The 14564-nt window shown below is 42.6% G+C and overlaps 1 protein-coding gene across 2 annotated transcripts in view; it reads left to right on the forward strand.

Moving 5' to 3' along the window:
* Positions 1–14564, forward strand: part of CEP120 (centrosomal protein 120) — an 80358-nt gene that overhangs the window by 51968 nt on the left and 13826 nt on the right. For both annotated transcript variants that reach the window (XM_062189257.1, XM_062189258.1), the window contains exons 16-19: positions 240–332; positions 1385–1546; positions 4378–4500; positions 11070–11168. In XM_062189257.1, the coding sequence (XP_062045241.1) occupies positions 240–332; positions 1385–1546; positions 4378–4500; positions 11070–11168 (477 nt within the window). The remainder of the gene's footprint in view (positions 1–239; positions 333–1384; positions 1547–4377; positions 4501–11069; positions 11169–14564) is intronic.

The following is a 14564-nucleotide window of genomic DNA, read 5'->3' on the forward strand; positions in this document are numbered from 1 at the left end:
CCACATGGTTAGCAGGGGCGCAAGCATTTGGACCATCTTCTTGTGCATTTCCCAGGTCATCAGCAGGGAGCCCGATCGGGAGTAGTGCAGCCAAGTCATGAATTGTTGCCCATGTGGGATGCTAGCATGGTAAACGGCGGCTTAAACTGCTATGCCACAGCGCTGGCCTTGCTACATATTTTTGAATGTACATGTTAGGAATATGGAGAGAAGGTAACTTTTCTTTTACTGTATTGTAGGTGGCTGAATATAGTATTCTAGAAGGAAAACTGCAAAAAACCCTGATTGACCTAGAGAAACGAGAGCAGCAGCTTGCCAGTGCTGAATCCGAGGTACTCCGTTCATCTGTCTTCAGGTCACAAAGTTTACAGAACTCACGTATTTTGTTTGCTTGATACTTCCATAAAGTGTATTTCATGGAAATTGTTTTTCAGATACTAGAGAGAGTTGCCATTTTAGGTGCTGAGGCGTGTTTTCTACGTTAGGAATATGTAGCTACCAGTGAGGCAGCTTTTGCTCGCTGCTTTAATGGTGGAGGTCTTTGGTTAACTTTCCCTCACTGGGGAAGGAAAGGGTGGTTGTACTGTCTACAGAGAAGAAAACAGGCTCAAGAAAAAGAATATTGCTTTTGTTTCAGGAAGAAAATAATTGCCTTCTTTCCTGCCCAGGGAATAGGAGACTGTATATTAGTATTATGCCTAGTTATGTTTGTGTTTTTTTTTTAAAGATTTATTTAAGTTGTAAGTCAGAGTTAGAGAGAGAGAGAGAGAGATCGTGTCCGCTGATTGATTTCCCAGATGGCATCAGTGGCCAGCACTGTGCCACGCCAAAGCCAGCAGCCCAGAGTTTGATCTGAATCTCCCTTGTAGGCAGCAGGGACCCAAACAGTGGGGCCACCATTCGCCGCTTTTCCTAGGCCATTAGCAGGGAGCTGGCTGGGAAGTGGAGCGATCGGAGCATGAACTAGTGCCCATCTGAGATACTGGCCTCGCCGACAACATGATCCTCTCACATTACATTTTTATGTCCATTTTTAAAACTAAAGGTTTGTTATAATTTTCTTAGCAAATCACATTAAGCTTCTGATTATACATACAGTACATGTGTGTTTCTAATGCAGAGGCGTCGTTACCTCCAAAATGAATGAGCAGAGAATCAGACGTTTGTAATAGAAGAGAAGAAACTTGGACACACTTGGTTATATAATAAAAAAGGGCTTTAGTCAAGTGGGAACTGTGAGTGGTTAAGATCTTTTCAACTGAATTTATACAAGTTGCATAGGGGTTCCACATGTATTTATAAATTAACATTGATGATAAGAGACTGTCACACAGTGTAGTGTAGCAGCAGTAGACCAGCCTCTGTAAAGTGCCTTTATTTGCAGCTTCAAAGAGAAAAAAAGGAAGTTCAGTCAGAACGTGAGCGGAACCTACAGGAGCTTCAGGACTCGATCCGGAGGGCCAAAGAAGACTGCGCTCACCAGGTGGAGCTAGAGAGGGTCAAGATCAAGCAGCTGGAAGAGGACAAACACCGGCTTCAGCAGCAGGTTGGATGAAATAATTGTCGTCGTCTTACACTTTTTGAATTGGCATTCTAGAATTAATAGAAATAGTGTCCTGAAAAGTGATGAGAATCAGTGATTGGACTGTTACTCGTGTACTGCCTTGTGAGTCAACTATGCTTTACGTTGGGTCGTTTTCTAAGTCAGGCTAACTTGGAATAGTTTTCCTGCCCTTGGAACTGTGTGAAACTGCACCACATTTCAGGTGACTTCCAGTGTACGGTTTTTACTCCTCATGTAGCACTGGACCAAAATGGGCCCATAACCAGAACTCATAAGGGAATTCTGTACTTCTGTCCATGTCCTCACCATACCCTCCCATCTTAACCCATCGCACACCGATGTGTGTCCCCAGCACGCCAGCTGTTTGTCAGAGAAGCCCTCAGTGGTTAAGTCATTGAGGTCAGGGACAGTGTAATGTCTTACCTCACTAAAATGCACTGACATCATCAACACTATGTCCTGTCTTCTCACGTTCTCTGCTCCTCCTCTGCCATCGCTCTGAGTAGTCTTCTGCCTTTTCTGCTGCCGCTCTGGCTCTCTGGCAGGCTATGTTCTTGGATCCAGCCATCAGAAGTTGGACGTAGCCATGCTCAGAATGTAGGATCATTTAGTTTAGGTCACAGTGTGCCATAAACACTGTTTTGGTTCATAGCTGTATTCCTGGAGCCCAGCCTGGTCATCAGCACGTAATAGGAGCACAATAAACAGTGCTGAGGAGGAGGATCAAGCCATGAGAAAGCAAGCGCATCTATGTGGAAAAATTTCTGTGTAGCCAGATCTACGTGATGAATGCCTCTGCAGTCTTTACTCCGTCATGAGGAACAGGTTCCCTAGCAGCTCAAGGTCAATGACAGTGTCATTTAGGTAGCGCTGGATACGAATTTGATGGTTATTTTGAGGATCTCATTTAAAATAAAGAGAGAAAATCGTGCATTTGGGCAGTTGTGATCTGATTCAGCAGTCACATGTCACTTCTTCCTCTTGGGAAGACTCAACCTCATAGATTAAAGACCCCTAATATGTTTGGCAGTCACTACGGGAGCTCTCAAGAAGTATGTATCTGTGTTCTGTCCCCGACAGGTGTCTTTAGCTTACAGCTTTGTAGGAAGAGCCTTGGTGGGAAAATTACCCAGGGTATACATCTTATTGAACTACTGTTCTAAGATTTGGGGAAAAAGATAAATCTCCAAGATGCCCAGATTATACATTTCACATTGTATGTGTTGAAAAACTGCTTTAAGCCTCCCTCTGACCAGGTTACATGCTTTTTTTTTTTTTTTTTTTTTTTGACAGGCAGAGTGGACAGTGAGAGAGAGAGAGACAGAGAGAAAGGTCTTCCTTTTGCCATTGGTTCACCCTCCAATGGCCGCTGCGGTAGGCGCGCTGCGGCCGGCGCACCGCGCTGATCCGATGGCAGGAGCCAGGTGCTTCTCCTGGTCTCCCATGCGGGTGCAGGGCCCAAGCACTTGGGCCATCCTCCACTGCACTCCCTGGCCACAGCAGAGAGCTGGCCTAGAAGAGGGGCAACCGGGACAGGATCGGTGCCCCGACCGGGACTAGAACCCGGTATGCCGGCGCCGCAAGGCGGAGGATTAGCCTAGTGAGCCGCGGTGCCGGCCAGGTTACATGCATTTTACACAGAGTTTTAATGAGCTGGATAGAGAGACAGTTAAGCATACTCCTGGTGAGAACTGATGAAGATAAAGGATCTGTCCTCCAGTAGATAAATTTTGGGCTGTGTAGCAAAAGAAGAAAAGAGCTCAGCATGACTTAATAGCTTGCTGCTTTATTGCATGATTGTAGTAACCGTTCAGGATAATGTCCCTGAATGGTCAAGAAACTGCCACATGGAGTAAGTTTTGTAGATTTTGTTGAAGAGGAAAAAGTGAAAAAAGTATTTTAAAAGGCCCAACTTTAGATGTTAAAAAAAGAAAATCAACTTGAGTGACAGGGAAGATTGTCAGGTTTGGAAATGCCTGGCCTGCACTGGCTGCTGCAGGCGTTGTGGAAGTGCACCAGCAGGTAGAGGAGTTCTCCTTCTCCCTCTCCCTCTCTCATTTGGCCTTTCACAAACGTGAAAATAAACCAACACCGCAAGAGACAGATGCCCTGTGTGCCTGGTGCGGAGTCCTGGCTCCGTTTCACAATCCGAACTTTGAGCTCACGTGCATCCTGGGAGGCAGCAGGTGATGTCCCAAGTACTTGGGCCCCTGCCACCCGTGTGGGAGATCCGAATTGATTGGCTGCGTCCTGGTGTTGCCTGGCCCAAATAATGTAGTTCAAAAACAACAACAAAGGGGCCTGCGCTGTGGCGCAGTGGATTAACGCCCTGGCCTGAAGTGCTGGCATCCCATATGGGCACCGGTTCAAGTCCCAGCTGCTCCTCTTGCAGTCCAGCTCACTGCTGTGGCTCGGGAGGACAGTGGAGGATGGCCCAAGTGCTTGGGCCCCTGCACCCGCATGGAAAACCCAGAAGAGGCTCCTGGCTCTGGGTTGGCGCAGCTCTGGCCATGGCAGCCAATTGAGGAGTAAATCATGGGATGGAAGACCCCCCCCCCCCAATATAACTCTCACTTTCAAATAAATAAAAATAAATTAAAAATAAATTTTATACAGAAGTTGTGTAGATTTGTTGTCAGTTGATTTACTGAACTTAATTATGAGCTATCTGTATTTTCCTCATTTTGCATAATTTGCCAGTTTTCTACTCAAAGCATGGTGTAGGATAAGGAATAAATGACACTGTTGAATTGAATTCTGTAATATACTTTGCATATCATTGTTTTCAAATGACTATGTTTTTTTAAATACAGCTTAGTGATTCTGAAAATAAATACAAGATTTTGGAGAAAGAGTTCCAGCAGTTCAAAGATCAGCAAAGCAGCAAGCCTGAAGTCCGTCTGCAGTCTGAAATAAATCTTCTCACCTTGGAGAAGGTAGGTGTGCTGTCGCGGCGATGCTGTATACATGCAGTGAAGGAGAGGCACGTGTGCGGTGTGCTGGTGTCCCTTGTAGTGTGCTAATGTCAGGTAAGAGCATACTGGGGAATTGAAAGCCTGTGACTTTGTTGAGTTGTTGGCAGCCAGCACCACGACTGACTGACCCTGGGAATAAAGCCTAAAAAACGGTTCGAAATTGTGCGCAGGAACTAGCGGTGGCAAAGCCTGGGCAGTGTCCTTTCTCAGGACAGCCTGTGTAGGATGCTCTTGGTGGAGCTGCCGCCGTCATGTCCCTGGATTGCAGACTCCAGGGTTGGAGTGTCACAACAGCACTGCTGGGCTGTGGGAGCCCTTGGGACTGCTCTCTGGACGGCGTGTTCATTTAGGTCACTGTCTGCATTGTCACTCAGCGTGGAAGGAGGCAGCGCGCTCCTGTTTAGTTTCTGCTGGCTAGAAAGCTTGTATACTGGGATTCCCCTTAAACAGAGAGCATCGAGGGGGCTAGGCAGTAAAACAAAAAAAAGTGTGATGCCAACAGGTATTGAAGTTTGACAATGCCTGTTTTTGCATTTTGTAATTTAATTTGTAGGTATGATTAAAAAGACATCACACACACACAGGAGGAACACACAGGCATTACTCCTAGAAAGTGAGCTTCAGCAGTGTCGTCATCTAGTTTTTGTGCCAGCCCTTCCCTGTGTTCCTCTTGCTCCTGATAGCTTCCCTGCACTTTGCTCTCTGTAGACTCAGCCACAAGGGGGCAGTAGTGAAAGATGCGGCGCTGGGAGTTGGGAAGATGCAGGGATCATTTCTCTACTCTTTCCTGTCTCTGGTTTGTAAGATTGGCTTATTGCATGTAGATGAAGAACGTGACTGTAGTAACAGTAGGGACACTAGGGAGCATGAGATAGTCTTCAGCTTTGTGAGAAAGGACTAAAGGATAGCAGCAGATGAGAGCTTAGAGTCGAGTCACGTCACGTGTGGTCCCCCCTTGGAGTGCTGCAGGGAAAGGAAGAGTACTGAGCTGCTTGGAAAACCACTCAGCCTGAAAGCTAATGTTCAGATGCGGGTTAGATTCCTTTCAGAACTGTAATACTGTGACTCTGACAGCTACGCCAGTCCAAACTGGCTTCTAAACTCGTCCAGGTGGAAAGCATGGTGTAGCTATTTTCCTGTGATCTGTGCTCAGGACAGCACGCTGTGCCTTGTGCACCAAGTAAAAATGTATCGATAGTAGTGCAAAGTCATCTTTGCCACTCGGAGTCTTCATGTATTCGTTCCGTGAGTTCAGTTGAGGGAGGACATGTGGTTTATAGCTTTGTCAACTTGGTACAAAGGGGTTTTTGAGGTGTTAAGTTTGCATCTCTCAGTTCACCGTCCATTTGGTACGTTTGCTCTGTGTTCCCAGGTTGATTGTTAGCATTGAATTAAACGAGATACTCCTCAAGCAGCTCTATCCTAGAGGAGTAAATAAATACTTTTTGGTAACGCTAAGCAATAATTAACAAAAAGGAAAAGTGTTAGAGTGAATGTGGCAATGGAGAGGGCATGGCAGGACAACGAAGCAGGGCCTCTTGGAGGAGGCAACACGTGGACGGGATCTTGGAGAAGGGAAGGAGCCAGCAGTGCAAAGACCTTGTGTCCAGGGAGCACCTGCAAAGGTATTGAGGTGCAGCCAAGCCTAGATGGTTTGCTGGCAGGAGAGGGTGCAAGATTAAAGTGTTTTTTTTTTTAATTTTTTTATTTATATGAAAAACAGAGTTACAGAGAGAGAGAGAGGTAGAGCCCAAAAGAAAGAGAGGTCTTCCATTCTGTTGGTTCACTCCCTAAATGACTGCAATGGTCAGAGCTGCGCTGATCCAAAGCCAGGAGTTTCTTCCGGGTCTCCCACGTAGGTGCAGGGGCCCCAGGACTTGGGCCATCTTCCACTGCTTTCCCAGGCCATAGCAGAGAGCTGTATCAGAAGTGGAGCAGCTGGGAATTGAACTGGAACCCATAAGGGATGCCGGCACTGCAGGCTGGGGCTTTAACCCGCTGTGCCACAGGGCCAGCCCCAAGATGAAAGTTTATAATAGGGGCCTATAAAGCCCTGGCAAGGAAATTAGGTGGCACATAATAGTAGTTGACAGTGACCTTGGGCAAGTAATTTTCCTTCCATGTCTTTGAAATGAGGCTAATAAAGTTGATAAAAGAATTAGAACCTGGGGTATTATTTATTTTACTTAGCATGGATGTAAAGCAGATGCTTGCTCTCTTTACATTGTAAGTCTCTGTAAAAAATCCAGTAAGAGGACAGCATTTGTCTCTCACTGAAGTCCCACTGATGCAGCATTTTCTCTTATGTGCTGGACTTGAGACCCTTTTACACAAGGGTACTTCAAAAGTTGATAATTTTAGTGTAAAGTTTTTTTTCCATAATGCATTTCCCATGAACTGTTTAAAATTGATAGATACAAGAGGTCTTTGGAGTACCCTCATTACTGGAAATGAAAACTGGAGAGGTTTAAAAATTTTTATTCATGCAAAAAATAAACTCAGTACATAGTAGCAGTTACTTTTTAATAAAAGTGTTATCTATTTCCTAGAACAAGAAATTGTGTTAAGAATGACATTGTTTTATGTTATTGCAGTTCCCTTTAGTGTCCAGGTAATAGAAGAGGGCTGGATTCTTGTATCTGCTTTCCCATTTCGTCTGTTGTGATGTAAACATCAGGTGGCCTCTGGCCAATTGTAGGCAGTGTTATCTTGGAGAAGAGAAGGTAGTGGGATTATTGTCAGAATAGTGTCTTTTGTCCTTCTGGACCCTTGAGGTCGAAACTTCAGGCTCAGATATCCCAGAATATCCAAAATTAAACCCAGTCATCTTTCCTGAAGCCTGGTTTTCATCTGACATTTCTGGATGCGTGAACTATCTCTGTAATCTCTCAGTTGCAAAGCTATTTTCTGGTCATCTTCTTATTCCTACTTTCTTTACTTGCAAAGTATTCTTGATTCTGTGGCTTGAATATTTCAATGGATAGTCTCTTCATTTCTCTACTAATGAACGTGAATCCAGTTAGACAGTGCCCACCCTTTTTGATAAAACCAAGTATTAAAGTATTTCTCTGCTTAGAAATATGAATTATGTAGTCCTTTTCCGGAATATTTGAAGTACTAACTAGATAATACCTCACCACTTCTCACAATAACTGTTAGGTAAGAGGTGTCAAAGAGTAGTTCCATTTTACTTTGGTACAATTTCGGAACCCAGATAACAATTTTAACAGAAGCATTATCTTATTTTGCCCTAAATAAAAATATTATGTAGTTCACTAAATAATAACTGCATAACTGCCATAGAAATTTTAAATGGTTTAAAAAGTTCCTTCTTCCAAGAGCACTTTTGTTGAAACAATCAAGGTTGTCGAATATTAGAAGTGTAGCTAGTATCCTGTTAAGAAGGAAATGTGTCACTGTGTTGCCTCTGTGTAGTAGACCTAGTGAATTAATCCGCACACTGAAGTGCCTAGTAAAACAAAGCTTTTCTGCTATTGGAAAAAAACCTTGTGTAAACCTTTTCGGAGCCAGAAGAGGGCAGAATTTTATTTCTCAAAAATAGTAACAGAAATAAGAGCACAACAAGGAGACCGTGGTAGAAAAGTTATGCCTTAGTTATTCCAGTTGTGTCTGAGTAAAGGCCTTTTTTGTTTTCTGATCACTCATTCTGTTAATGTAACACAAATATTTTCATTCTTATTGAAGTGGTCTAAAAATGAGTTAGCATTGAGATCCATTACAGTAATTACTGCTATAATTTTTGATTAGTATATAATAAGTAAATACTTTGTGGTTTACTTTTACCTATAAACATTTTTTGCATAGTTTGAAAATAATTGGAACTTTAAAAAATAAAATATGGAAACTCTACAATTTAGTGGGGCATACAGAGGTTGCAAAGACAGAAAACAAATGAAAAGAATGTAGATGGTTTCAACAAAAGTCAAACGTGTCTACCCTTGACTTAGGGCAAATGGGAAAGACAAGCACATGGTCATTTGGGGACATTACTGTTTGAGAGCTTGTAAGGTAATTTGGAAGGTAGATCAGAGAGCAGTAAATGACTTTGAGTAATCAAATACCAAGGAATGTAATAAGAAAGAAACCGTTTGGAGTTTAGAATATGGCAGTTTTTAAGACTGCTGCAGGTAGTGGTAGGAGTTGAACTGAGCCTTAAGGTTTAAGTAAGCCAAGAAGATAAAGAATAGGCAGACTCAGGAGCTGACTTGGGAAAGGAGACCGGAGCCCCGGGGACAAAGACCTGTTGAGGAATACTAAGACGGCAGGTGTTGAAAAGGTCATGGAAAATGTGTACCACGAAAAATTGTGCATGAATTTCCAAAATGTCTTGCATCAGAATAAACTTAGTATTTAGTCCCATCTTTCTGTAAACTTTATAAAGTACCCGCAAGTGTCTTGGAGTGCCTTGAATCCCAGAGAGAGAAGTTAGGCTTGATACTATAGGCCAGTAGTAGCTCTTGTAGACGTGTTAGTAGAGTGAATTAATCTAATGGTGGTTTTAAGATTGTAGCTAGAAGAGATGTGTGGCTGAAAAGACATGAGATCCTCTTACAGAAGAGTCTGGGCTTTGGAAGTGGCAGTGGGAATATAAAGGAATAAACTTTGAAAATCTTTTAGGGGAGAGATCCGCAGTTCCTAATGGCAGGTGGACCTAGGAATAGGGGATTAGAGACAAAGTCAATTCCATACTTGTAGCAGAGAACTGTAATTGTGAGTATACGAAGGGTAGGAGGAGGGAAATTGTGCTTTTCAACTCTCCAGGCTCTAAATAGGAGTTTATCATTTAGCTTACAATTCATTACTTCCCTGTGGACAAGTGCAAAAGTTCCAGAAGGCTCGGATCCACTTACAATAGAGGCTCTTAGCTGGGGTCTCTGAGTGCCTAGAGTTTGCTTGTGTGCATTTTTCAGGAAGGTGAGTCCATCTATTTCTTTAGATTCAGAGATTTCTTTATTCTTTAAAAAGGAAAACACAAATTGTGCGTCCTTGATTTGGTGATAGGAATGAGTTGTTTGTGTCTCAGAAATACTAATTGGAGGCTTTTAAGAATCAAGAAATTATACATTAACTACACAGGTATTTTAAATTACTATGAACAACTATGTACTCGTGACTTATTTTAATAATGGTGGCAAAACTGATAGAACCCAGGTGGTTTTCTAGCACAGCTCGTCCACTGGGTCTAACTTACACCTCTAGGCTCATCCTGGTTCCCCTTCAGGATGCAAGGCCTTCTGCAAGACCGTGGACACAGGCGCTTCCGTCGTTGACTGCCCCCTTTATCCCACAGCTATAAAAAAGATCTGTTCTTCTGAGGTATGGCCTCTTGTTAAATTACCAAGTAATACTTATAAATCTTGGGGGGATAAGTGGAAGAGATCATCCCCGATAATCTCAGCAGTATTATTCGACTTAAGATGCTTGAGTCTGGTTGGAAAATGTCAACACGTTTAAATCCGAGCACTAGGGATTTGTAAAGCAGAAAAGACCTTGACTCCATGTGGTCATATATTACTGCAGCGAATGTTCTGGTCTCTTGTGAAGGGAATTTGGCAATCTGCTTTTCCTTCGTTTTATTTTCATAGGAGTTTTCTGAAGTGTGAATTTTTGGGTAGTGTCTTCGCTTTTGTTTTTCTACAAAACATTGGAAACTGTATATATGGAAAAAATTAATGTGATCTAAAAAAATTTGGTCAGTTCCAAATAACAGTGCTTTACTGTAATTCAAGCAGATTATTACATTATCACTTAATAGTAAAACTGTCTGTTGGCTCCATGAGTTTGTTTGGTACTTGGTTTGAAACCGAGTGAGTACATTCCAAAACACTGCCAAGTTGGCTTCAGTTCACGCACAACAGATTGCCTGCTGCAAGTATAAATAACCATCGTTTTAATTGAATCACTTTAGTGTTTTTCTTTATGTATTTGAGGGGAAAAATAAAAAGTAAAAGTTTGATAGGTTTTATGAAGGACTTTTTTTCACCCTTTGGATTTACTTTAACATTCTTCACATATTTTTCACTTTATACTCATTCTTAACAAACTACTTTTTGATAAAACATTTGAGTGTTTTGAGCATTCCATGGGTTTGCCAAAGTATGTTTGTAACGATAGGACTCCAGAAGGGAAATGGGTCTCTCAGACGTAGAATGCCAGCGAACTTGGAATGTTAACAGAACTGCTTTCTGTAGAAAATAATGTAATTTTTTCTCTATGATCTTTATGTAATATACATGTTTAAATACTTTTATAGCAACTGTCTGGAGGCTAAGACTAATTCAGTTCTTCTTGGTGTAGGCTGTTAGGCAATAAAAATAAGACCATATTTTAAACAAGAAAATGTTCATGTGCCATAATATTTATAGTAAATTATATAACAGTTTTAGATGATGTCGTATGTTTCACTATATAAACTCTTTTCTTCAGCCAGACTCTTTGTATATATTATCTTTCAGTGATTGTACACAGTGGTATAGTGTTTCACTTGATATGATTTTAATCACTGTTAGGTTGAACTTGAAAGAAAGTTGGAATCTGCAACTAAGTCTAAACTGCATTACAAGCAACAGTGGGGACGAGCTTTGAAAGAACTTGCCAGACTTAAACAGGTATGTAGTTTATGGCTTACTCGTTTTATGTCTTTTTCCCTTCTTTCTTTACAAGTTTGCATGTTTCACAGTATCTGTAATGTTTAGATGTCTGCATTTGAAGCATGACTGCTATTCTTTGAGATTAGAAGCTTTAAAAAAAAAAGTGTTTGATGTAGGATCCTCCTTTTTCATAATTAAAAATGGAAACATTGAAGTGCCCCCCCCCCCCAAGTTGTCAACTATCCTCTTTCCCCAAAAGAAGTTTGGAGTCGTTTATCTAGCTCTCACTTAAAAATAACTCCCTTTACCTCCTTAGTGTTAATCTTCCCATTGAGAGTAGTACCCTGTGGGGGAGGGTGGGAAGGAATTAATTTTGAAGAAGTGTTGTCTTTAAGTGTGACAAAGTATTTAAAATATTAATCATAGGAAGATGGAGTAATTCAGTTGAGAAAAGGAAACATGGCCGATTTTGCAGAATTTTGAAAGAGTTTAAAAACCCTGATCGTTGTGTCCTGAGTTCTTCTGATACTGCTTACCTCTTTTCTTGTTACTAGACAACAAATTATATTAGTTTTATCAGGAAACTTGCAAGAGTACTAGCAGTATGCATGAGAATTAAATAGTAGTGGACAATTTACCCTAATGTCAGTGGATATAAGCTATTTCATACAAAGTGAATATACTGATTCAGAGTCCCATGTCCTAAATGCTTGGGACCCAAAGCGGGGTGGGGGGCGGGGGTTCTTCAGCTTTTGAAATACTTGCATATGCATAATGAGGTATCTTGTGGACAGGATCCAAGAGGAAACATGAAATTCACTGTACCCCTTAGCCTCAAAGTCATTTTATATAGCATTTTTAGTGTGCCTGCTTTTCGACCAGAAACAGTCCTATCAGCATTCATGCCTTGACACCACAAGAGGAAAATCCCATACCCGGCTTCACGGGACAGAGGAAGACACTGTCTATAGTGCTACAGGATGCTGTCTGTTCTCTCAGGGAGCTGGTACTTGAGTAAGGAGGAAGAAACAACTATACATAAACCATTTACTGCCTGATGGCAGGAGCCTTGGAGAGAACTACACAGAGCACTTAGGCAGGGAAAGTTCATTTATGTAATAGGAGTGAGGAAAGCTGTCTTAGAAGAGGAGGTGTTTGAGATCGACCTCTGAAGGTGAACAGGTCGGATTGTAATGGAAGAATGGGTTGTAAATTAATGAAATAGTGGGGAAATGTAGACAGTGAACAGAATGGGCACAGCAGAGAGGCATGAAGTGGGAAGGCACGGATTGTTTCTATGTAACAGAAGAGGGCCCACGTCAGATCATTTCAGGGAATAAAGACTGGAAATAAAGGTAGCAGGAAGAATACAGTAAGATTCTTGTCACAGGAGCGGAGCTGTAGTGTCTGAAGAGTTTCCAGTTTTGGAAATAGTTACTAAGAAGCTGATTGGAGCATGGGAAGGAGTTAACGATTTGCAAAGCGGGTGCTGTAATTTTTACGGAAACAAATTCAGTAATTCAAAACAGGGATGGAGGAATCCTTTGCGGAGATAAAATTTGCACCTGTGCCACAGAGAACTGATAGGAAGGTACTTAATAAAGTTCACAGTAATGGATTTCAGTTGGTGTTGTTTAAAAAAAAAAAAAATACTGAAATCCCGGAGTAGTTCTGCGATACTCGTTTTCTGTGACCTTGACAAAGGAGAGCTGAGGAAGACAACAGCTACTAGATACTAGTAGGACGGGGCCAGGGAAGGCTCACTGCATCACGACTGAGCTCAGCTCTTTGATTTAGTCCCGACGGAGTTCCTGAAGAACATGATCCCAGTTCCCAGGTACTGATGACCAAAGGGAGCCCTAAAGAAATGAAGGTGCATATCATCATGCAGGCATGGAGCAGTGGGGCTAAGTTTTTTGGTTATGTTTTGTTGAAGATTTTATTTCAGAGGTAGAGTTAAACACAGTGAGGGGGAGTGAGAGAGAGAAAGGTGTTCTGTCCGTTGGTTCCCTGCAGCAGCTGGGCCGATCCACACCAGGAGCTAGGAAGTTCCTATGGGTCTCGCACACAGGTGCAGGGGCCCAAGCACTTGAGGCATCTTCTACTACTTTCCCAGGTGCTTTAGTAGGGAGCTGGATCGGAAGTGGAGCAGCTGGGACTCAAACTGGCACCCATTTGAGATGCCAGCACTGCAGGCAGAGGATTCATCTACTGCGCCACAGTGCCGGCCCCTGGAGCTAAGATTGAAATCGTCTGACCGAAGTCCAGGTTCAGAATCTTTGCCTTTCATAATCCAATGGTTTTGGGCCACAGCAGCAAGCAACAGAAGGTTTTCAAGGAGAAGAAAATGAGCCATGGCAGACAGGGCTGTCTGATCAAGAGTATTGCCCTGGAAGAAGCTACCTTGAAGGCACAACGCCAAAATACACAGGTGTCGTACAGTACAACAGGTAGGAGTCCCTGTGGAATTGGGGGCAAGGAAACAATGTGATGAGAATAGCTGTTACGAGGCACAGGACACAAATTCTGACAGAAGGATCGTAAATCCTCTTAGTAGTTAAGAACATGATCTCTCAGTTAAGAGAGCTGGCTTCGGTGTGAGCTCTGCCTCTCATTACCACTGTTACTTTGGCAGTTGGTCTAATGCTAGCCTCCTCTGTGGTAGAATGAGAAGTACGTGAGTTGTCTGTGAAGTGTTTAGCACAGAGTTTGGTATGGAGCATGTGCGTCGTAAGTGGTGCCTTGTCAAAGGGAGAGGAGCCGTAAAGCTGGTGTGTGGTATTTGCAGGAATTGTGACCGAGTAGCTGGTGGAAGAAAGGATCAGCAGTAACCGTGGAGTAGGGGATGTTGTTCCAAAGTGCCAGAGGCAGGGAAGTAGGGGAGAACAGAGTTGAGAAAGAACAGCACTTGGTACTGGATGGTCGTTTTAATCACTGTTGTACAGAGGGACACAAGACCACATAAGGGCCACATGTTGAAGATACGCAACATGGCATCTTTAAGTGTGAAGAAATATCCATCGTTTAGTTGGCCATCCTGTCATTCCTGATGTTGTTGAGAGCTGTTTTGCACCTTTGCACGGTGGTATAGATACAGCAGTTGTCTCCCATGTGCAATTGAAAGTTCAGCTTGGGGGACTGGTATTTTGCAAGAATACAGCAGAGTGGTGAGACATCCAAGTGACGTCAGTAAGTGTTAGAGAAAATGTTTCAAGTAACACCATTAGAATTCTTTCAAGTTTTAAAGTAGAGAATAAATGAGAAGTGGAAGATAATTCCTAGCCTGCCCTCCCCCCCCAAGAAGTTGGAGTGAATGCTAACTAATAAAATGACAGTTATAAGACATTATCAATATCAGGTGAAAAAAATGTGCTGCATAGAAGCCCCCTCCCCAAATCCATGCTTATTTGTTTT

This window comes from Lepus europaeus, chromosome 4, assembly GCF_033115175.1.
Source record: "Lepus europaeus isolate LE1 chromosome 4, mLepTim1.pri, whole genome shotgun sequence".
Taxonomy (NCBI): Eukaryota; Metazoa; Chordata; class Mammalia; order Lagomorpha; family Leporidae; genus Lepus; species Lepus europaeus.